The sequence below is a fragment of the Drosophila takahashii genome, chromosome 3R (assembly GCF_030179915.1).
Source record: "Drosophila takahashii strain IR98-3 E-12201 chromosome 3R, DtakHiC1v2, whole genome shotgun sequence".
In the NCBI taxonomy this organism is placed as follows: domain Eukaryota; kingdom Metazoa; phylum Arthropoda; class Insecta; order Diptera; family Drosophilidae; genus Drosophila; species Drosophila takahashii.
The window spans coordinates 32,336,538-32,359,300 of NC_091681.1; the positions used below are offsets into that span (position 1 = coordinate 32,336,538).

Genomic DNA, 22,763 nt, shown 5'->3' on the forward strand with positions numbered 1-22,763 from the left:
CTGGCCCAAACTCAAACCCAAGCGGAAACAAGGAAACTGGGAGCAATGGGCGGAATGGAGGAGGCGGTGGCGGAAATGCCAAGAGGCAAGTGCGTGTGCCTGCATTTTCCGCTCAGAGGACAGCCATCAGGGGGTCGAGTGTGTGAGGATGATGGTTGTGTAGTTCAGATGAAAAGGTGATATCGGGGGCATATAGTGTGTTTGTCAAAAAACGATGTCAATATGTTTGCTCGGAGCAGAAAACAGACGGCGAACATGGCAGTTGACACAGATAAACCAGTGGAGCGATGCCAGGGGCCAGCTTTTCAATATGTAGATACGCATACAATGCAGCTGCCTGATAACAGAGAACGAAATGGAAAACAAATGTGATTGCAGTCGTTAGGAAAGCATGACTCGAATAATTCATATGGTTTTGTGATTCTAATTGGTACGCACTCTGTCTTGAAACAATAAACAGACTTTCGTCCCTGGCCAGCTGCCAAAAAAAGAGTTATTACCCAGAGAAGAAGAAAGCTGCTGGAATAAAAGGAAAATGTGGGCGTTTCCAGTTCATCATATAGCACTCAGCAGAACAGCAAAATTACTTTTCCAAGTAAATAAATGCATCAGAAGTTTGAAAATCGCGTAAAATAAAAGGCAAGCCATGGCATGTGCCCTCTGTTCTTTCCCTTTTTTTTCGGCACTTAAGAATTCTTGCTTTTCCACCGAAAATTGTGTTCTCGGGAGAGTGTTGAAAAATGCATGGCAGGCAGGAAGTTGGATTGGCGTGCCAAAGGAGCAAAAAGGGGGCCAGGATATTACAAGGATAAAATCCCTGCCAAGAACGCTGACGATGATGATGATGATGACGGCGGCCGTGTCAGGCTTAATGTTTGCCCTCATTCAGGACGAATACAGGATATGCACGCGCTGTTCCATCTCATTTTCATATAGCCATAATGTCCTGTGAATGCATAACATGCATTTACGGAGGCATGAAAAATTTAAGTTTAATTAAGCGTTCATCCCGAGGGCCCGCGACGGACCCAAGGACCCACGGACATCGCATCCTGCCAGCTAGCTCTGTGACATCCTGTTCCCATTTGTGATGCTGCACCGTGCACACACCATTGTCCTTTCCGATGCCCGCATTGAATCCGCTTCCGGTGCAGCCGCAAATGTTGGAGAAGTGGGATAAACGGGCTCCGAAAGCCAGCCCACAGCTATCTACTGTACACAATGCCATTGGATTTGGGCACGTTCCAAGCTGCAAAACAGAAAAAATCCCGAACCCAACCCACTGGGAGTCCTTAGGTTGTTTAGAGGGCGGGGAATTGCTCAGCCTCCAGCGGCATTGTATTACAGAATTAAGCGCATCTGTAAGCGGAGAGCAGAGCATTCGTTTTGATTTCAGGTTCAAACGATTTGATTCTCTTCTTGTTTTTGGGTTATATATCTTTACCTTGGGTGCTGTCACCTGAATAAAGGGAAAATGATTGAATAACCTATTTTATGTATATATAATGTCATCGATGGTATTAAGTTTCCTATCATGAAAAATCTTTCCCTATTATATCTACTAATATTGATAATATAAAGATTCCTTTCATTGCAATATTTTCTCCATTAATCATTATTTCAGATATTTATTTTTTAAGTATTAAACTTTTTTCTTGCAAAGTATGAGTTTAGTTTTGTGTTATATCATTTTCTCCTGGGGACTGTCACTTGGATATTGGCCGAAGGATTGAACCACCTATTTAATATATATATAATGTTATCGATAGTATAAAGTTTCCTTTCATGGAATTATTTCCTCCATTGATCATCATTTAAGATATTTATTTTTCAAGCTTGCAACTTTTCTGCAGAGTATGCCCAGTTTGAGCTTAGTTTTGCCCCCTTTTTCAGCATCGTTTGTCATGGTTTGCAGTCTGGGGAGCCTCTGAAATCTGAAAATCGATACGGAAGTGCTCCCGAGTCTCGCAAACTCTGGTTGCTGCCTCTAAGCTGCTTGTTCCGCTGCTGCTGCTGCTGTTTTTCACGTAATTCTGCACGTACAGCGAATTTCGCTTGATTTTTTACCTTTTTCCGCCATCCTCGCAAACAATTTGATGCAATATTTGATTTAGTATTTGCACTCGCAATTGTCGCACTGATGAATCGTGGCAGCCACCTAGACATGCAATAAATATATGGGTGTCTATTTATGCTGTGTATCTAACTCGGTTTGCATACAATTTATTTGCGCCTGCAAACTGTTTGCCATGCATGGAATATATTTTGTTTACGAAAAGTTATTGCCTGAATAATTGAGGCAAGTCAACAAGTCAGAGAGTTATTATTTAAACATGAGAGCAGGGCGCAAAAAATTATACAAAAAAAGATAAAGAGTAAAATGCGAAACCAAAATATGTAAATACAAATTAATGGAGTACTTCCTGTCTGCATCCTTTTGAATGCCAGGCAGGCGGTAAATGTGAAATGTAAATGCGAATATAAATGTGAAGTGCATTAAACGCCCTGTCTGTGGATGCAACATTTCAATTACGTCCCAAACCGACCGACCACTGGCTTCCTTTTCTTCTTGGGTTTTCCCTCTTTTTTTGGTTTTTTTGGGCGGGGCTGAGCTGTTTTTCCAGGCGAAAATATTTCCATTTGCATTTTTTTGTGGGCCCACGCCGCCTGGGCTCAAGTTCACCCAGCTGCCAGCCGCAGATATATATACATATATATATTTCAAAGCCCCAGAATCCAGATGTCTGTAGAAAGGCATGCCCCATGTGGCTCGCCGACTTGTCTGATTACTTCCAATGTGTTTGGGAGCAACAAACAAATATATATATTTGCCCATTTAATTAAATCACTTGTGCGCTATTTGTTTAACATTTTTCCCGCTCATGTTCATGAACATTTACAATGTGCTAGCGATTTGATAGGGAAAATTCCTGGCGGCTGAATCATATGCAAAATATTTGGCTCAATTACAATGCGTGATTGGCTCTTTGCGTTTAATTAGCATAATTGCCAGGGAGAGCATCAATTAAACTTTGAAAACTACGAAAAAAAAGGGAGGAAAGCTGTAATGGCCAAAGGAAACTTTATCGAGAGTTACACGGTCTGCCAGTTTGTCAAGTTTTTCGCTGGGGAAAACTTATGCCGAGCTGTGGAAATTGCAATTAGCTGTGTTGGTTAGGGTGCTCCCCCTATTTTCATTTTCCTTCTTGATTTGCCTGCAACACGCACTCGTCTCGGGAAAGCCATTAAACTTGCATAATTAGCACATTTTCAGCGTCGTTGGAAATCTTTAAAATCCGATTCGAAATCACAGACTTTGGCCATTTACATTTCGTTTTACAATGGCGAATCAATTTGGTGGCCATAAAAAAAGGAGGAAAACGTGCGATACTCGAATGTGGCAAAGTCAAATGCAACTTTGTACGTGCGGAATTGTTGTGGCCTTTAGTGGGTGGATGGGTTGGTGGGTGGAAAACCCTGATGGAAAACCGCGGTGGCAAACGGCAAACCGGTTTGAACAATGCGGGCATCCATCCAATAATTACGGTTAAACGGCCGCAGTGCCAAAAGCAGAATGAAAAGCACTCACGTGCCGTCGCGGTCAGGAAGTTGATGTGTCGCCATTGCGGACCATTTCCATTTGACTTTCCTGCAGGCAGCTCACTGGGGATCCTGCTCCTGTTATCCTGTCTACCTGTCTATATGTCTGCCACCACCATCCCGTTCAATCAATGGATTTTACAGCTGACTTGCCAGCATTATGGTAATCCATCCATCGACGCTCCTCTCCTCACTGTCATTTTTGGAAATGGTTTTTTGCACCCGGCGTAAATCATTCATTTCACTTGGCCCGGTTTTGGTCTTCTTTTTTTTTACGGCAAGAGTTTTGTGGTCCATCAGAACGTGCTGAATTTGCTCCATTTCAGTGTCTGCAAGTTGCACAACAAGCGTGCTGGGACGTATCATTAGTTACGTTGCAGAAAACACCCATTTCATACCCATCAGACTCAACGAGTAAATTGAAGTTTAAAATAAAAACTTTGTGGCATGAAGAACATTATTTACACAGCGATGTGTGTAGACAGGATCCTCCTACTCAGTCCTCCTCAACGACGCACATAAATGGCATATAAGCTTAGATGTGGCAAAAAGCATAGCAAAAGCAAAAGCAGAAGCAGAAGCAAAAGCCCCGAGAACAAAAGACACTGCGCGTAAAGACAAGCGCAGGAAAAATGATGACAAGTATATGTATTTTTGTGTGCACAGCAGAGGAGTGGGTGTGGATTTTTTATATGTGGATGGGGTTGTGGATAAGGTGAATGGCTGGGAGGAGGTAGGAGGACCAAGCTGCCAAAGGGTTAAAAATGTATAGAAATCAGGTCAATTGTTTGCAGGATGTTAAAAAAGTGAAGCCACTGGAAAACATGGCAGAAGAAAGTGCTAGTTAAGTTCAAGTAAGGGCACATAAAAGCTAAAATGTAGGGGGGCTAGGTAATTTCAGTTATCTTAAGGATATAATGGAACTAACGAGGAAGAAGATTACGAGGAAAAAGTAATTTTCATTACTTTAGTTCTCTATTGCTTTAAAATATACATTATTTTACTTGTTTCTTAAATTTGTTGATGGTAAAACTTTATCTTAACGTTTAGTATTGTTAAGTTAATAACTTCCTTTAATATTTTAAGAATTTTAGTAACCATAATAACTCAAACTCAGTCTTTATCTTATCTTAAAGAAGAAAACTATTTATAGAGCTATTTAAGCAAGAGTTTTTATTACCCAATAGTAGAAAGATCCATTGCATGATAACTCAATAAATTTAACTACCCACTCGCAATGAAATTAAAATGCAATTTACCGAACTACTCAGCGAGTTACCCAACTGATCAACTGATCTGCTCATAAAATGCAATTAAACCACTTGGCATTCGCTACCAACGATTAGTCTCAAGAGTCGCTTGCATATTAAAGTGATAAAACTAAACCCCTGTCTTTTCTACTCTTTTCCAGTCAACCGAGGAGCGGCTTAAGTGAAAGGCAGACAAAAGCCAACGAACCCGGGAGTCGGGAGCAAAACCAGACAGTTGGCAAACGGATTACGCACATCCTGTAGCTCAAAAAGCCAGCCAGCCAAGCTATCAAGCCACAATGTCTAAGCACACGGACAACGATAATCTGCGCAATGACATCTACGAAAATCTTCCCTGTCAGGCGATGTACAACGATTCGGTGCGCAAGATGCAGCAGCAGAAATCTTCATCCACAACGACGACGGCCAATCCCAATGCCAACTGCATTTCTGGACCAGCTACCAACAACCAGCTGCCCAAAGAGATGTTGTATGCCACACCGCTGCGAAAATCGGATCGCTACAAGAGCGGCGAACGGAGTCGCTCCTCCGGAAATCCTGCGGAGACCAAGCTGTCCAACTTTCGGGACTCCAATCGACTGGCCAGCGCCCGCAACGGAAATCCCGTTCAGATCACTGATTTAGATGCGGATGAGGACGATAACCAGGTGGATGGCTGTGCCTCGGGTTCCAAGTACAATCGAAATGAGCAGCAGCAAGGCGGCACTACAGCCAACCAGCATTTGGAGGATCGGCGCATCCTGAACTTCCTCAAGGACACCACTCAGCTGCAGAAGAAGCTGGAGATCACGGGTCGCGATTGTCCCAATGCCAGTTTTTCAAACCTGGCGAGGGAGGAGCACTTTGCCAACCTGGTGCAGCAGAATTTTCCCCAGGATGTGGCGCATCATTCAAATGGGGAGGTGAATGGAGGATCAGCACCCGAGGAAGATGGTCAGGAGGCAGCGGGTGGGTTAAAGCCCCAGCCATCTGAAGATACCGATGGCAACCTGGAGGCTCTGATGCAGCGCAAGGTGTCGCCGGACAAGGAGGTCAACGGACTGGTTCACCACGGCGGCCTGGAGCCGAACAATCGGATTGTGAGCACCGTTTACATTCATCGCGAGTGGGTGCTCAAGAAGATTGCCCTCTGTTTGGAGCAGCGAACGGCGGGCAAGAAGCCGGTGCCGGTGGCTTTGGGAGCAGCCTCCTCCAGTTATGTTTCGGCCCGGGCCAAGGCGGCGGCCATCTCGAGTTCCAGCTACAATGGCTGTCTCGTCTTGGGTTCAAATGGCTCTGGGAAGACCTCCATCTGCCAGGCCATCATGAAGGGCAACTCCGGGACCAAGGGCATACTGAACAGGAAGCTGCTGGCCTGCTACCTCATCGAATCGCAGAATCCCGAGTGCCACAGCCTCTCGCTCTTCATGCGAAAGATCGTGCTGCAGCTGCTCAGCCATGCCTCGCTGATCAGTCGCGATGAGAGCCAGCGGATCATCGACGAGGGCTTCTCCTTCCTGCGCGACGAGGCCCAGCAGCAGGAGTTCAAGCTGGACGAGGCCATGAACAACATCAGCATGAGCGAGAATGCCGAGGAGCTGCTCATCGAGGAGCTCAAGAGGGGAGCGAATGAGTTAGACACCAAGGAGCTGGACAACTTCCAGTCGCAGCGCACCTCCACGGTTAATAAGGCGACCAGGTCGAGCCTCACACGTCAGCAATCGGAGCCGGCTCCATTGCAGATCCTCGATGCGGAGGCAGTGAATACGGAAGAGAAGCCTGGCAGTAATTATGGCACTCATCCACCCAAGCGTGCCTCCCGGGAAAGGGGAGGTGATAACGAGCAGGACAAGGACTTGGGCAGCGAAAAGGAGCAGCAAAGGGAGCCCAAGGATCCTGTTAAATCTTCGCCTGCCAAGAGCAAGTCCAAGATTCCCGTGAAGCGAGGTCGTTCCGGCAGTGGAGTGCTCTCGCCCTCGAAGCTGGCCACGATTAGCAATGGCGGCGGTCAGTCCATTCAGCAGGGCGGTGGCGAGGATATAGCCGATCTTAGTACCGATCAGGAGAAGCACGAAATCGAGGCGGCCATCAAGGATGACAAAGTGGAGGAGGCACAAGCTCCTCCCAAGATCTCCGAAGAAGATAAACCGGAGGCGGATAAGGAGCTAAATGAGATACTCAAAGAGGAACTAAGCAAGGAAGAAGAAACCAAGGAAGGATCCGCTGAACCTTTGATTGATTTCACCGAGACCAAAGTGAATGGCAAACCGGAAAAGGAGAAGGAGGAGGAGGACAAGGAGGAGGAACCACAGCTGCAGGCACCTCCAGTGCCAGGTGAGAAGCCCCGGATGAGCACCAATACTCTCCCACCACCGCTCCCGAAAACAAAGAGCTGCCGCACCATCATAGCCGATGGCTACTACGAACTGCTGCTCTCCAATCCGGAGATCCTCGAGTGCCTCAGTGTGGACAACATCGAGAAGAATCCGGACGAGTGCTTCAAGAAGGCCTTCCTGTTTCCCCTGCTGGAACTGACTCCTCCAAAGACAGCGTTACTCCTGCTGATAGATTCAATTGACGAAAACTACATCAACGAGGGCAACCTGATCTCCACTCTGAAAGGAGGCAGGGGCACAGCCACCAACCACAAGAGTCGCAATGTGGCGGAGCTCCTCTCGAATCACATTCACCTCTTTCCCAAGTGGCTATTCCTGGTCTGCACCACCAAGAAGCAGACCAAGCAGATCACCAAGATGTTCACGGGCTTCAAGAAGATCACCCTCGATGATTTGCGCAAATCGCATGTGGTCAAGGATGTGCAGGAGTACATCATCAATCGACTGAACTCGGACTTCAAGGACAGCATCATGCTGACCAAGGAGATCATTGAGTCGCTCCACCAGCTGTACATCAAGTCGAATGGTTGTATCTTGTATCTGGAGAAGGTTCTCCATGGCATCAAGGATAACTTCTTTAGTTTCAGGGAGATCAAGTTGATTCCCTGCACCCTAAATGGCTTGTATTTGTACATCTGCCAGAAGTCCTTTAACAAGAAGCAGTACATGAAGATCCGTCCTTTGTTGAATGTCCTGCTGGCCTCCTCCGGTTACGTGGACAAGCTCTTCCTGTTCAACTGCCTGCGCACCCACAACTACACCATCGATTGCCAGGAGTTCGAGAAGCGTCTCCAGTTGATGCGCAACATCCTGGCCTACGACTCGAATGCCCAGCGCCTGAAGATCTTTCACAACTCCTTTGCCGATTGGCTGGTCGATGTCAAGTTTGCCACCAAGAAGTTCATCTGCGACGTGAACGAGGGCCATGTGATGATCTCCATGTACTATCTTCTGGTTGCCGACACACTCTGTGCAAATACGGTGCGTCGGTTTGCCTACCATCTCATCCGATCGGGCGAGTATCTGACCAGCCGGCATGTGGATATGGATCTCATCCTGATGCTGCTGGAATCGAGGCTTAACCTAAGCGACTGCTTCTACACGAACCAGATGAACTGCTGTGCCCAGTGCGAGCATGACTTCAAGTACGACATGAACTTTTTGCCCAAGACGCGGGCCATGTTGGAGCGATTCCTGGCCAGCGAGCTGAGCGAACCCTTCGCCCAGTTCCTGTGCGATTTCTTCAAGCCCAGTTTGCCCACGGATGCCAAGATGCTGAAGCTGCTCATCGAGACGGGCATTAATAACGCTGAGTCGCAGAACTCCTGCGAATCCTCGCTGATGTCGCCGGAACTCTCGGAGAAGTCGCAAAACATAGACTTTGAGCTGGCCGACCTCCTGTTGTCCAGCGAGAAGAGCTGCCTGCTGGAGACGCAGCGGGCAGGCAGTCCCTCGGAGCACAGTGAGCCGCCGGCGGAGAGCCAGGACGAGAATGCCTCGAGCACTTTGCACCAGCTGTCCGATTCGCATCACATTGAGCTGCACAAGGGCAAGGCCCTCATCCACATCCTGGCCAACGATGGCAATCACCAGTTGCTGGAGAGGGCTTTGAATGCCTGCAAGAGTCCCATCGATCTGGAGATTGAGGATTACAACGGGCAGACTGCCCTGAATATAGCCGCTAGGAATGGCCATTTGGAGGTGGTGAAGCTACTCTTGAGCTTCTCGCAGCCCTGCAACGATGGAACTGGGCGGATGAAGCGGGTGGATGTCAACCATGCCGATCGCGATGGCTGGACACCGCTGAGATCGGCCTCCTGGGGCGGCCACAGTGAGGTGGTCCGTTTGCTGATTGCCCAGCCGGCGTGTAAGATCGATCTGGCGGATAAGGAGGGACGCACTGCATTAAGAGCCGCTGCCTGGAGTGGCCACGAGGATATCTTAAAACTACTCATCGAATCGGGTGCGGATGTCAACTCGGTGGATCGTCAGGGACGCACTTCCCTGATAGCCGCCTCCTACATGGGTCACTACGACATCGTGGAGATTCTCCTGGAGAATGGAGCTAATGTGAATCACTTGGACCTGGATGGACGCAGTGCTCTATGCGTGGCCGCCTTGTGTGGCTCCTCTGGTTACAGCAAGGTCATCTCCACGCTCCTCGATCACGGGGCCAACACAGATCAGCTAGACAACGATGGCATGTCGCCGCTGCTGGTCAGCTCCTTCGAGGGCAACGCCGAGGTGTGCGAGTTGCTCCTGGAGAATGCCGCCGATCCGGACCTGGCTGACTTCATGGGACGCACTCCTTTGTGGGCCGCCTGCACGGCGGGACATGCCACCGTAGTCAAGCTGCTGCTCTTCTGGGGCTGCGGCATCGATTGCATGGACTCCGAGGGACGAACGGTGCTCAGTATTGGCGCCGCCCAGGGAAATGTGGAGACTGTGAGGCAGCTGCTCGATCGGGGATTGGATGAGACGCACAGGGATAACGCGGGCTGGACACCGCTGCACTACGCCGCCTTTGAGGGATTCCACGAGGTGTGCCTGCAGCTGCTGGAATCGGGTGCCAAGATCGATGAGTGCGACAATGAGGGCAAGACCGCCCTGCATTTGGCCGCCCAGGAGGGAAGGCTCCACTGCGTTCAGGCGCTGCTCGACATTCACTCCAGTTTCGTGGATCAGAAGGCTCATGATGGCAAGACTGCCTTTAGGCTATCCTGCTTAGAAGGCCACATGGACACCGTGGAGTTCCTGCTTAAGTTCTGCTGCGATGTCAACTCCAAGGACGCCGACTCGCGCACCACTCTCTACATCCTGGCACTCGAAAACAAGCTGGAGATCGTGAAGTATCTGCTGGACATGACCAATGTGGATGTGAATATACCAGACAGCGAGGGGCGAACGGCGCTGCATGTGGCCGCCTGGCAGGGTCATGCCGATATGGTCAAGACCCTGATCGAGGCCGGAGCGGATGTGAACTCCATGGATCTGGAGGCCCGCACGCCACTGCATTCGTGCGCCTGGCAGGGCAACCACGACGTGATGAACATCCTGCTCTACTACGGAGCTCTGGCGGATCACGCCTGCAAGCAGGGAGCCACTGCCTTGGGCATTTCCGCCCAGGAGGGCCACGAGAAGTGTGTGATTGCCCTGCTGCAGTTCGGAGCAAATCCCTACAAGTCGGATCACTGCGGACGCACGCCCATCAAGCTGGCGGCCAAGTCGAGTCGCACCAGCATCCTGAAGATCTTCGAGAGCTACACCAAAAGTAAGAGTCTAAAGTCGCGCAGGAGGAGCTTTCTCTGTTACTAATGCTTTCCCTTTTGTCATTCCTTATCCTTTTTCCTAGATGAAGCTAGCAATCCCAACGAGCCCAAGTTCCATGCCCATGCCAGCATGCTGAGATCTCCTGATCAGCCGCCTGCTCTGCCGCTCCACCAGAATCTGGCTCCCTATCCGGCCCATGCCTCCGCCTCCTCGGTCTGTTCGGCGGCCACCACGGCCACGGTGCACAATGGCAGCCACCTGCACGTCCTCAATGCCTCCAGTTCCACGCACAGCTCGAACAACTTCTACCAGAACACCATGCAGTCGGACACGAGCAGTTTGCACAAGCGCAAGAGCGTCATCTCTAGTCAGTCCACGGGCAGCAGCAATGATGTGGGTATCCTTTGGGGTTTCTTTGATATGTAATTCAAGTATTAATCCTTTGCAAATCTCTATAGCAAGCGCCGCTTACCTTCACCCAGCAATTGCAGCGACAAAGCAAACTGAGCTCACGCAACAATCTGATGGTCAACTCGGAGCATGCCTCCAGTTCGGGAGCGGCAGGACACAAATCCAGTGGCGGTGGTGGTGGAGGCGGAGGTGCCCAGCGGCACTCGCAGGTGCTGCCCGATCTCAGCGAGCATCAGCTTGGTAGGTTCAATATAATTATACCCGTTACTCGTAGAGTAAAAGGGTATATTGTATTCATGCAAAAGTATGTAACAGGGAGAAGGAAGCTTTTCCGACCCTATAAAGTATATTTGTTCTTGATCAGGGTCACTAGTCGAGTCGATCTAGCCATGTCCGTCTGTCTGTCCGTCCGTCTGTCTATCCGTCCGTCTGTATGAACGTTGAGATCTCGGAAACTACAAAAGCTATAAGGTTGAGATTTCCCTCACATCTTCTTGGGCTTTCTAAGCAGCGCAAGTTTATTTCAGCCGAGCGCCACGCCCCCTCTAACGCCCACAATCGCCCACTAACAATTTTAAAATGTGTCTGGCGCCCACACCCTTAAAGATTTCCAAGAAGCATAAATGCAATTTTGTTGTGTATATTTATACCTATCGAAATGTAGAAGACATTTTTCAAATCGGATTATTTATTTAAAAGTTATGCGTAATCAAAATGTTATATGTCCATCTCCCTCGCACACCCCTTAGCTGAGTGACGGGTATTCTCTCTTGTTTTATCACCTAAAACTAAAGCTAACTCGTATGTCCATCCAAACAGCATCCAACATGACCAACGAGGCGGATATGTACGACATGGAGTGCATGTCCCCTCTATATGCCACGCCCCCGCATTCGCCTAGCAGCGAGTTGAGTTCACCCGGCCAACTTCCGGGCCTGAATGCCTTCGCGGACGACGAGCGGGCCGGAACTAGCGGTGCAGGTGCCAAGCTGCCGGATAATCACTTCGCGCGGGACACGCACATGCGTATAATTCTGGGCAACCTCAAGGAGAATCAGCCCAGCTCCTCGGGGTGAGTAATGCTTTTTAATTGAATAATTTCCGGAATTAAATATTAATTTAATATTACGATTCCCCGCAGCAAAAGCAAGCGCAGCGGTGTATCCAGCAATCCGGCAATGCGGCTCATCCGCAGTCGCTTCGATGCCGCCTCCCAGTTGATCCGGCGCACCAACAACATACTCTCCTCCAGCAGCAATCAGGGCTCTTCGAGCATCAGCGTCAAGTCGGGCACCTTCCAGTGGCGCAAGGAGAGTCAGATGTAAACACCACCAAAACACCCAATTGCATACTCACCCCTTAAAACCTAATTTATTTGTACTTTTGATAAAGTATTTGTTTTTTGTGATAGTTTCAATTTTAGTAAACTTTTTAATATGTATTCTCTGATTTAACTAAATATATTTAGGCATACTACCTACAAATACGAAGTAGTTTAAGGCATGCTAAACACCCATATATAGAATACTTCATTACCATTTTTGGCATGCGAATTGTAGCAGATTCTTCTTCAATGTAGCGAAAAAAAAAAAAGAAAACTAACGAAATTTGAATAGATCACGACGACGACACGAATGTATACTTAAGAGAGCGCTCAGACCACAGCACTGTTCTCAGAATTAATTTTAAAGTATTTATTAAATCACCTTGGCTTATAATTTAACTATAATTACAATAATTTACGCTGGATCAGGACGACTTCCTGCTCCGAAAGCCATACTACTCCAATGCGCATTTATTGGCAATCGGCTATAGGAATGTAATTTATTTATACGAGCTACTTTTACAATTACTTCTGCTTACGTCAATTCCTTTAAATGCAGTACCCCAAAGTACCAAAAACCCATTATCCCTTCCCTTCACTCGAAGATCCCAGAGATACGATATATGTGTATTATATTGCTCGCACCCTGAACTCAAAGCGGTCCGTTCCTGTACCTAAACACTTGTCACTAATTTTATGTAACCCTTAAGCCGGACACACCAATCGAATACGAGAATACACAGCAAAGGCATTAATTAAATATTTTCTGAAACTCTACTCCCCACTGCAAAGCAGCAAATCACACAGATCACAGAAACACACAGAAAACAACGCACTGGGCTAAATCCAAAATGGAAAAAACGAAAGAGAAAAGTTGAACAGCGAAATGTTAATGAACAGAACAAAAAGAACCTAATTAATTGTTAACGAAACCTATAAAATACCGCAGAATACAATTGTTTAGATATACATAAATATATATATTTCAAAAGCATATTTACAAGTTAATGATCAGAGTTATTCAAAGTATCATTATTATAATCATAATAGCTAACCGAACAGACTAAAATACAATCCGCAGAGATACACACACTACACAAAACAAAACAACAAAATGCATGAGGGGTCGAAACCAAAGATAAACATTTACATTTGGAAGTAATATACACATGATACCTATACCTAACTTATAACTATATATATATATATGAGAATATGTACTTATACATTGTAGTGTTGTAGTTTTGAAAAAGGTTGCGATGAATTATTGACAAACAAATTGATACAGGAACATTTACAGAAAATTCTGAGTGTGTTGAAGTTAAACGAAGATAACAACTTTTTGAGCGAAGCGACGAATAACGAAGCATATACATACATATATAACTCTGAATCTGAATAAACTGTATATTCATACAAATAAGTTTAAAGTCTTTTTTAATATTCTTCGAGGAATGTGTACGCTGTCTACTTGCTGCTGGTGTCCACCAGTATCTTGGGATTGGCCACATGGAAAACACTGGGCACCATTCCGGCCAGAGTGGTGAACAAGCTCTCCGATATGTCATCAGGCAGTAGCAGTTGCAGGGTGCTATAAGAATGGTAGGGTAATTTAATAAGAGGCCCAACAAAATAGCAAGAACTCACCTCAATTCAGCGCCTCCCCAGGAGGCAGACTCGATCATAAATCCCTTGGCGCACTTGAAGACCAACTCTGCCCGGCGGATGCACCACTGGACGGTCATGTCCTCGCTCATCTCGTGCCGCAGCAGTGCCGGAATGGTCAGCGTGGTTATGTCATGCCGGCTGGCTGTCTTTAGAATGTTCCTCAATCCCAAGATCACCGGATGCCGCGAGTTAATCTCACTGGGACTGTTAATCGGTTCATCTGAGATCAGATGAAATATGACATGCGTCTGCGAGAGATTCGAGTGCTTGGTGATGAAGAAGTCGCCCGTTTTCAGCCTGGGCGCGCCCTTCTTCGTCGGCGAGGGTGTGGCACTGCCCTCGGCACTGCTGTTGCTATTGCTGCTACCACTCGAATCCCCGGTACTCAGATTCTTAATCTGATTTTCGATCTTCTCCAGCTGAACATCGATTTGCTCGAAGTGAAACTCGGTGGATTTGTTGGCATTCTTGATGATATTCTTGTTGGCCTGCGTCTGAATCGAAGGAGTCAAGACGACGACACCACAGAGGGAACTAGAGTACAATCCCAGAGCCATATTCAGGCCATTGAGGCTCTCCTCCGCGTGCAGTGGACTGCAGAGCTCCGTGACATTCGCACTGAGGATGCGTATGTTGTGCATGTGCTTTAGCTGGGAGCCCAGATGAATGGTGAAGCTCTCCTCCATCGAAGGCTGTTGCGAGACGAACATGGAGGAGCGATTTCCCAGCGGTGTGGCCACCGGGGAAACCTGAAACATCTGACTGACTTGACTGGTAATCCAATCCCTATACTCGTTCTTCTGGTGACCCATCATCGCCTCCAGCTCCGATTCGTAACGCTTGCGCACAAAATTCTGGGTGGTGTACTGCTGGGCCAGCAGATTATTGATATCCTCCGAGGTGGTGGTGATATCTAATTGGTTGATTTGGCTATCCATCTCCTGCTGCTGCGAGTTGTTCAGCGTCTCCACCTCGCTGTCCATGTGCTCGGTCATGTCGGCCACGACCTTGGCGTAGGTTCGCTCCCGCTTGAGGATGTCCTCCAGGGAGGAGGAATGCACCAGCCGGTGGAAACTCTGGGCGAATATGTCCGCATCACTGGGCCCAATGCGATCGGCAAACTGCAGCAGCTCCTCCTTGTACAGCCGCTCCGTGTCGCGCACAACGACCTCGATGTCCAGCTCCTCGTTGGCCGCCTGATTGAGCAGCTTCTCGGCATAGTCGTCCAGGAACTTTTGCTGCTCCGTGTCCACGAACTCCTGCAGCTGCTTCTCCAGATCTAATGGGGATATTTAGGAGTGTTTTCTCTACTAGTTTATGCCACTACTCACTGATATTCTCGTCCAAAAACCGCATCATTGGATCCATCTGGGAAGGAGCCATCAGCTGGGTCACGCACTCCTCCAGATTCTCCTGGTCGAAGGGAAAAGTGATGTCCAGCCGCGATTCGCAGTCTTGGCCCTCATGGTTTTTGTACTTGTACACAAACGGCAGGGTGCGAGTGGCAGTGGAGTCCATTTCGGGGCCTTTAGTTGGTTTCCTAGTTAGTTAAAGTCATTAAATCGCAAGTCAACGCCCCCTTCCAAACAACAAATGCAATTAGTATGACCGCACTGCGACCGCTTAAATATACCACGGTTAATTAATCTTAAGTTAGCCAGGACCCAAACCAATTCAATGGAAATACACTGCACGAAGATGACCAAATATATGCTGTTCATTCGATTTCTGGTCAATTTAAATTGTATTTTGGTCTGGCGTTCCACAATTTTTGGCTCAGTTATCTATTAGACTGTCACAAAATGACACCTCAAATGTATACCTACTTTCAATCAAATTATTGAAGCATGCGAAACTTATTCCAGTTTTGCATAATAAACTGGTGATAGCAAAATGGGCATGTTCCCAAAACTTAATTTTGAAAAATTGTTTCCCAATCTCAGTGCTGTTAGACGCAAAACCAGCTGTTACATGAGCACTGTTATCATTACTGTTATCTTTTCCCGGTGTGCACACACTGGTGCTAATTCAAATTCAAAATAAAGCCAACCCTTTAAAATAAAAACTGATTTATATTCGTTTTCTGCAATATCTTTATTCAAAAATGTAAAAAATAAAAATCAAATAATAAATGAACATTAGTCATATATTTACGCCGATTTGAAGGGGAACTCGCTGAAATCTTCTCCATTCTCGAGTGCGCAGACCACCTGAAAGTTACAACTTTTGCCGATTTTGGGATCTGCGGAGGATAACTTACCCTTTTCGTTTTCGGAGGGAATCGAGAGGAATACCGAGTCCCATCGACGGGGCTGCAAAGGACCTTCCGTGGCTGCTTTTCAGTAGCGCGGCGGCCGTCTTTCAGCGCTTCGCATACTTTTCACAGCCAACTTGCAACAGAAATTACAATAATATACATGGTTGTAAATGACATGGTACAGGTGGTGGTTGTGGTGGTGGTGGGCAATTCAAATAAACGGGGAGAATGAAACCTGTTAGGCGAGTAACAAGACTCAAGAACTCTCGAATGATGTTAATGGCCCGCCCACAACGAACGCTAAAGAATTTCTTGGCTGGCTTTTGGACTCGGTCCTACTTGCTTGCTCTTTTCCTTTTTTCTTTACCTCTCCAATATACATACTCCTCTTTTTCTGATCGAGATCCTTCTTCCTGCTGCTGTGGCTACAAAAAATATACAAAACTACGTGGCTTAGCTAAATAGTTTTTGGTTCGGTCGAGAGAGTTTACATGAAATTGCTGGATGCTTTTGTATTTTTTGAATCTTGTATTTTTTTTCGCTACATTAAAATGTAAATTTCGTTAAACATAATTGCGCTGACACCTCTGACAGACTGCTTGCTAAAAGATATAGATTACATTAAGTGTTTGTTGGTTGATCGGTTACATCTAAACAGCGGGGGATAGGTTAATTCCTCCACACACGGACGGGTTCGCTTAGAACCCGAATAGTAAAATTATTAAGTCTAGGGCAGCGTGCGGATGGATGCCGAAAAGATCGCCCCGCACGCTCTACTCGATTTAATTCTATGAGAACTTAGTCTAGTGAAGTCGTAAAATGTAATACATGGTTTTTTTAATATTTTGTTTTTTTGTTTTCTGCTCTGATTATCAAAGGTTGCCAGCAGCCGATGGACTGGAGCTGTGTCTACAATACAAATAAACATTTCTCTCGGCTGCCGCCTCGAAGTTTTACATTAGCTGATTCATTTATGGCTGGGATTAAATAGGTTGGTTGTGTGGAGATACAAATGTTTGGCCTGTTGACGTCGGTGGCCTTATTTTTTCTTTGTTTTGCTTTGCTCTAATTACAATGTTACTTATGTTGGTTGCTTGGTTGCTACAATGTGAAGTTATAGATTACAATTCTATTCGGTATTGGATAGTTATCGATGCGCCTCTTAATAATCAATCAATCAATCAATCAGCATGTGCAAACACAAATCGAATGGAATCCTGGCCAGCTGCTGTGTACGTGTACTGCCACTTGCTGTGTGCGATCTGCAATCTGCGATCTGGGATCTCTCTGAATGATTAGTTGTTACACTCTTCTGCTTAGCTCACACACTGCTCTGCTCTGTACTGTACTGTACTGCTGCTGTAATGGACTGGTACTGGTACTGATCTCTCTGTTTCTCTGCTCTAATCCAAGTCTGAACCAAACTCCTTACGACTGCACTGCACTGATCCTGATCAATCAATCTCCTCTCTTCTCTTCTGTCATGTTTGGTTTGGTTTGTGGTGCTCGGAAAACTTCTTAGGTCTATGAACGTGCGTTCATACTCGTTATTGATCATTGAATTGCGTATCGTTTACTTGACTTTGAATTTTGGGCTTATACTGAGCGACTTTTACTTTATCACCTATAAAATGTCGATAAATGAGAAACGTTATTTAAAACAATTGGTATGCAGAAGGGGGGGGGTTGTTCTTAATTGGTTGATGGGCATATTGGTTCTCTAAATACTTTTTAAGAGTAAATATACGTAATTAATTAACTAAGTTGGTTGAGTAAGGTGGGTCGGACTGTCTGAGCCAGTTTGCTTTTTTGCATCAGTCCCAATTAAGCTGTTACAAACTACCAAAAAAAATAATCAAAGTAATGCCGATAAGGGCGCTATTTAAAAACAAACAACAAAAAAACCATACGTTTGTCAAATCAAACGAAAGGTTAATGGTTATAGATTAGCGGTTGGTTTGGTTAATGTTCTGACTTCGCCTTTGACTATAACTAGGTGTTAATAGTGGTTATGGGATGTCTCACCTCGTCTGGTATCTCTCTCAATATCTGCGGTTGTTGCCACCGTTATTGAAGCCCTGATTGTTGCCGCCATAGTTGCCTTGATTGCCACCGCCTAAAAGAAAACCCAGGATCGTTAGGAAAACATCCAAAACTCTCTTGCTTTCTTCTCTAAACTCTAAGCCACACTGGTGGCGACTATTTGTACAACAAAAATGTAACGTGGCTGCGTGTTACGTCGTATTGGGTTTATCTTTCATACGCATAACATAGCGATGGCCATCGTCAGTTAATCTCACAGTATTTTTAAAAGCTAACTGCCAAACTCTATCGACGTTCTAACAGTTAGGTGTCAGGGTACTGTGTCTCGTTATCCGGTGGTTATTTATCAATGTTCTTGCGGCTGCTCACCTGCTTTGAAGTTGCCACCGCCTTGATAGGGCTGCATCCTATTGCTGTTGAAGTTGCCGCCACCTCGCTGAGGGCCGCCGCCGTAGTTCTGCTGGTAGCCACCAAAGTCATTGCCACCACCGTTCCAGTTGGAGCCACCGCCACCGCCAAAGTTGCCGCCGCCATTGCCATTGTCCCACGGGTTGTTGTTGCCCCAGCTGTTGTTGCCACCTCCGTAGCCGCCGCCGCCACCGAAGCTGTTGTTGCCCCAGTTATCGTTGCCTCCGCGGTTGTTGCCCCAGTTGTTGCCACCGCCATTCTGCAATATCAATTAAAAGCAGCTATAAAACGGAATGTACAAATGAAAAACCCCATAATGGCACTTACCCAGTTGCCTCCTCCATTCTGGTTGCCATAGTTGCCGCCACCGCCGCCCATGTTGCCGCGGTTTCCGCCGGCACGACCTCCGGGACCACCGCGTCCTCCACCACCGCCGCCTCCCTGCTGGTCATTCTGCTTGGGCAGGGCCTTCTTCACGTCCACCATTTTGCCATTCAGCTGATGCTGCTTTTGCACTGCAATAAAGAAGGCAGAAGGGCTATTAATAGGGTCCAAAAATAAAATACCCCGGGTGGTGCATCCAGTTTATAGTGTACCATATACTCTTTCATCGTTGGTTCACCGAGAAGCACCAACAACATTAATATAATACTGGCTGGGATTTCATCTTACAGTCGCAAACGCCGCAAGAGCACATCAAACATTGCTATGCGGAGCTGGGACTGTGGAATTGTGACTAAAATTAGACTGCTGAGGCTGTCTAAAAATTATATAAGGCATTCTGTCTCTAAGGAATTTAGAAATTATCTATATATATTTAAAACTATTTAAAATTGTAACGAGGCTGCGTGTTACACAGAATTGGTTTCTAATATACATTCGTATAACATAGCTTAGCCGACGCTCTAATTTATCTCACAGCGTTTAAAAAAAAAAACTATTCAGGTGATGGTTTCGAACCTGTCAATTTGTCAGTACTGTAACTTTATTTAATATTAATCCAGTTGTTAGTGTGCCAAATACTCTTTCATCGTTGGTACATAGAAAAGTACCAACAACAATAATATAATACTGGCTGGGATTTATTCTTACAGTCGCAAACGCCGCATGAGCTCATCAAACATTGCTATGCGGAGCTGGGACTGTGGACTTAATTATATATTGTAATTAATGGAATTGTAACGAGGCTGCGTGTTACACTGAATAGGGTCAAAATTTACATTCGCATAACATAGCTTAGCCGACGCTTTTATTCATCTCACAGTATTCCAAGGAAAACTATCCAGGCGTCGTTATCAAACCCGTCAATTTGTCAGTACTGTGATTGATCTAGAGTCTCTTTAAAGGAATACCATTTATTTCAAGGTGATAGTGTGCCAAATACTCTTTCATCGTTGGTACACAGAAAAGTACCAACAACAATAATATAATACTGGCTGGGATTTCATCTTACAGTCGCAAACGCCGCATGAGCTCATCAAACATTGCTATGCGGAGCTGGGACTGTGGATCTAGATCTAATTATCAATTCAAATTTATGAAACTGTAACGAGGCTGCGTGTTACACTGAATTGGGTTGTAATCTACATTCGCATAACATAGCTTAGCCGACGCTTTGATTTGTCTTAGGGCCGGTTTCTCGAGTGCCGGCTAACATTTCTCGAACAGATAAAGTCCCTGCTAAGGCATTTTGGCTTTCTCGAGCATAAATGTGAGAGCTAACTTTGACAGGGACTCGGAGTCTCTGTTAAGCGTTTTCGACTCGATAGAATGACAGCTGATTTCCCAAAGCCAACTATGAAGAAGAAACGAAATCACAGCTGACTTTTCCTTTAAATTATACCCAAACAGCTGATGAAATAATCGAAGCATGCCATTTTTTGCGCTTCACAGCACAATTCTGTGCGTTAACAGCACTCTGTAATTGTTTCTCGTTCAGATAAATTAAAGCAGTCGAGAAAGCGGATTTGCTTTTACGAACAGTTTATCTGGTATTTAAGTTTTTCGAACAGATAGCTATCAGGGACTTTGACAGGGACTCGAGAAACCGGCCCTTACAGCGTTAAAAGTAAAACTGCCCGGGCGTTTACAAGAAGCCCGACAATTTGTCAGTGCTGTGCGAGTGTAAAGATAATTAGGGGTTGTTTTAACCCGGAGGCCATTGTGGCACATACATTTTCATCGACTGCACATAGGGGTGCACAGTCAACAAAGATATAATACGAGCCGGTTTTATCTTACAGTCGCAAACGCCGCATGAACACATCGAACATTGCTATGCGGAGCTGGGACTGTGAAAGAGTGGGTATTTATCTGGTAGAATCCTAGGTTTACTATCTTTCTGAGCTATTTATCTTGAGGAAATACTTCTTTTACCTAACAAAATGTTACTTTGTATGATATAGGGTTTCCTAACTAACTTAAAAAACTATGTACATCATAGAAGATGGTACTGTACCGATCTTAAGAGGCTACTTTCTATTATAGACAGTCGTTTTAAGGATAATCCCCCTACTTACACACAACTTTGTCAACCGGATCGTAGTCATCGAACTCGACGAAGGCGAATCCTCGCTTCTTGCCCGTCTCCTTGTCCATGACGATGTTGATGTCGACGATGTTGCCAAAGTGCTGGAAGTAATCCCGGATGCTCTGCTCATCGTGGTCGTCCTTGAGGGCGCCCACGAACAGTTTCTTGACGGTGGCTCCGGCGTTCGGGGAATCGATGTCCTGGCGGGGAACAGCCCGCTTGGGCTCGACCACGCGGCCGTCGATCTTGTGGGGACGCGACTTTTGCGCCTCGTCAATCATGCTCGAGTGGGAGTAGGTGATGAAGCCGAATCCACGGGAGCGCTTCGTCCGGGGATCCTTCATGACCACCACGTCCACGATGTTGCCCCATTTCTCGAAGTGACCCTTCAGGTTCTCGTCGGTGGTGCGGTAGTCCAGCCCACCGATGAACAATTTTCGCATATGCTCCGGCTCGGTGATGGAGTCCTAGAGGAAAATGAAGCAAATAAATAAATTATTGATTTTCTATTTTTTTTTTCACTTCTTCCAGCTACCCAACCTAACCTCACTTTCAGCCCCCCTGAGACACATGCGTAATTTTCAAAATGGCGGCCGGTGAGGTGAGACACCAGTGCGTAAAAAACTATTAAACCCGTTTTAACCCACTACTTACATCATCGTGGCCATTGGAGTTGCCGTTCTGGTTCGAGTTGTTCACCATTTTACTACTTTAAGCGTTTAATTAGCCGTGCTCTAACTAATTTTCCCTTTTAGAAAATGGAGAAAGTTCCTGACACACACGCGTCGATTGAAAAAAATTTTTTGAATGGTGTGACCGCGGAGTGAAGAACAAATAATGGCGTTCGGCTGCGAAATTAATATAACATTTTTCTTGACTGTTTTCGTAAACGGTCATACTGAAATGTTAGGTGGGTGCATCCGCTAACTGTTACTATTACAGTTTAACAGAGGTTGCGTCTCAGAAAAGGAAAAATTCTTCTTTTTTTAGCTTTCTGGCTAATTAATTTCTTTAGAATTGCACTTTCTGAATAATTACAACTATTTAGGTGTTATCAGGTGTTCTTAAGAGTAAGAAAAGTTAGCAAGAAAATTTAAAATGAAGATTTGACTATGGATATGTTGAAATGCACGCTTAAAATGATTCCTTACAAAATTAACAATTTCATTATAATTTCAACAAGGCCAGTGCAGAGGACTTTGTTGTACTTACATCGTCGTCGTGCTGCCCGTTGCGTTTGTGGTTCCAGTTGTCGTGACCGCCCATTTCACTGTTCGCTTTGTTCTTTTATGTGCACTGATACTGTTTTTCCTTGTAAAATGGCAGAATGTATGCTGTCACAAGCGTATTTTCTTTTGAATTAAAAAGGTATTGCACTGACACTAAATGCCGTATGTATGTTTTTGGGTAGGGACCTTCACTCTGTGCTTTTAAAGTACAGACGAAGCGACCAAATTTTATAGCTAGATTCCACTTAAATTTTGTTTTATGTATTTTATATTGAATGCAGGAGATGGTTATAAATTTGTAATTACAAAGATAAGTATTTAAATCGAAATTGCGACAAACTAATTGCTTTAATTGTTTTTACTACTTAATTTTGGCT

At 45.9% G+C, this 22,763-nt stretch overlaps 3 protein-coding genes across 7 annotated transcripts in view; 1 reads left to right on the plus strand and 2 right to left on the minus strand.

The window, feature by feature from the left end:
* The window catches only part of LOC108060429 (ankyrin repeat domain-containing protein 50), a 30,562-nt gene extending 16,888 nt beyond the window's left edge, over positions 1-13,674 (plus strand). Inside the window, exons 2-6 of the mRNA XM_044395727.2 lie at positions 5,012-10,517; positions 10,599-10,909; positions 10,975-11,167; positions 11,747-11,999; positions 12,069-13,674. Of these exons, the coding sequence (XP_044251662.1) occupies positions 5,150-10,517; positions 10,599-10,909; positions 10,975-11,167; positions 11,747-11,999; positions 12,069-12,252 (6,309 nt within the window). The 5' untranslated portion in view covers positions 5,012-5,149 and the 3' untranslated portion in view covers positions 12,253-13,674. The remainder of the gene's footprint in view (positions 1-5,011; positions 10,518-10,598; positions 10,910-10,974; positions 11,168-11,746; positions 12,000-12,068) is intronic.
* Positions 13,639-15,527, minus strand: LOC108060430 (FERRY endosomal RAB5 effector complex subunit 3). The gene is made up of 3 exons (XM_017146127.3): positions 15,251-15,527; positions 13,899-15,198; positions 13,639-13,842 (listed from the first exon to the last, which is right to left on the minus strand). The coding sequence occupies exons 1-3, from the start codon at positions 15,435-15,437 to the stop codon at positions 13,719-13,721; spliced, it is 1,611 nt and encodes a 536-aa protein (XP_017001616.2). The 5' UTR covers positions 15,438-15,527; the 3' UTR covers positions 13,639-13,718.
* Positions 15,528-16,288: 761 nt separating this feature from the next.
* Hrb98DE (Heterogeneous nuclear ribonucleoprotein at 98DE) lies at positions 16,289-22,554 on the minus strand. Of its 5 annotated transcripts, none has more exons than XM_044395597.2 (6): positions 22,370-22,553; positions 21,147-21,624; positions 18,955-19,142; positions 18,589-18,886; positions 18,202-18,292; positions 16,289-16,309 (listed from the first exon to the last, which is right to left on the minus strand). In XM_044395597.2, the coding sequence occupies exons 1-5, from the start codon at positions 22,421-22,423 to the stop codon at positions 18,219-18,221; spliced, it is 1,092 nt and encodes a 363-aa protein (XP_044251532.1). In that variant the 5' UTR covers positions 22,424-22,553; the 3' UTR covers positions 16,289-16,309; positions 18,202-18,218. The 5 variants fall into 5 exon arrangements, with proteins under 5 accessions (XP_044251532.1, XP_017001631.1, XP_017001632.1 ...); XM_017146142.3 differs by lacking the exon at positions 16,289-16,309 and adding an exon at positions 16,673-17,800 and having other exon boundaries at positions 22,370-22,551; XM_017146143.3 differs by lacking the exons at positions 16,289-16,309; positions 22,370-22,553 and adding exons at positions 16,673-17,800; positions 21,812-21,971.
* Positions 22,555-22,763: the final 209 nt, after the last annotated feature.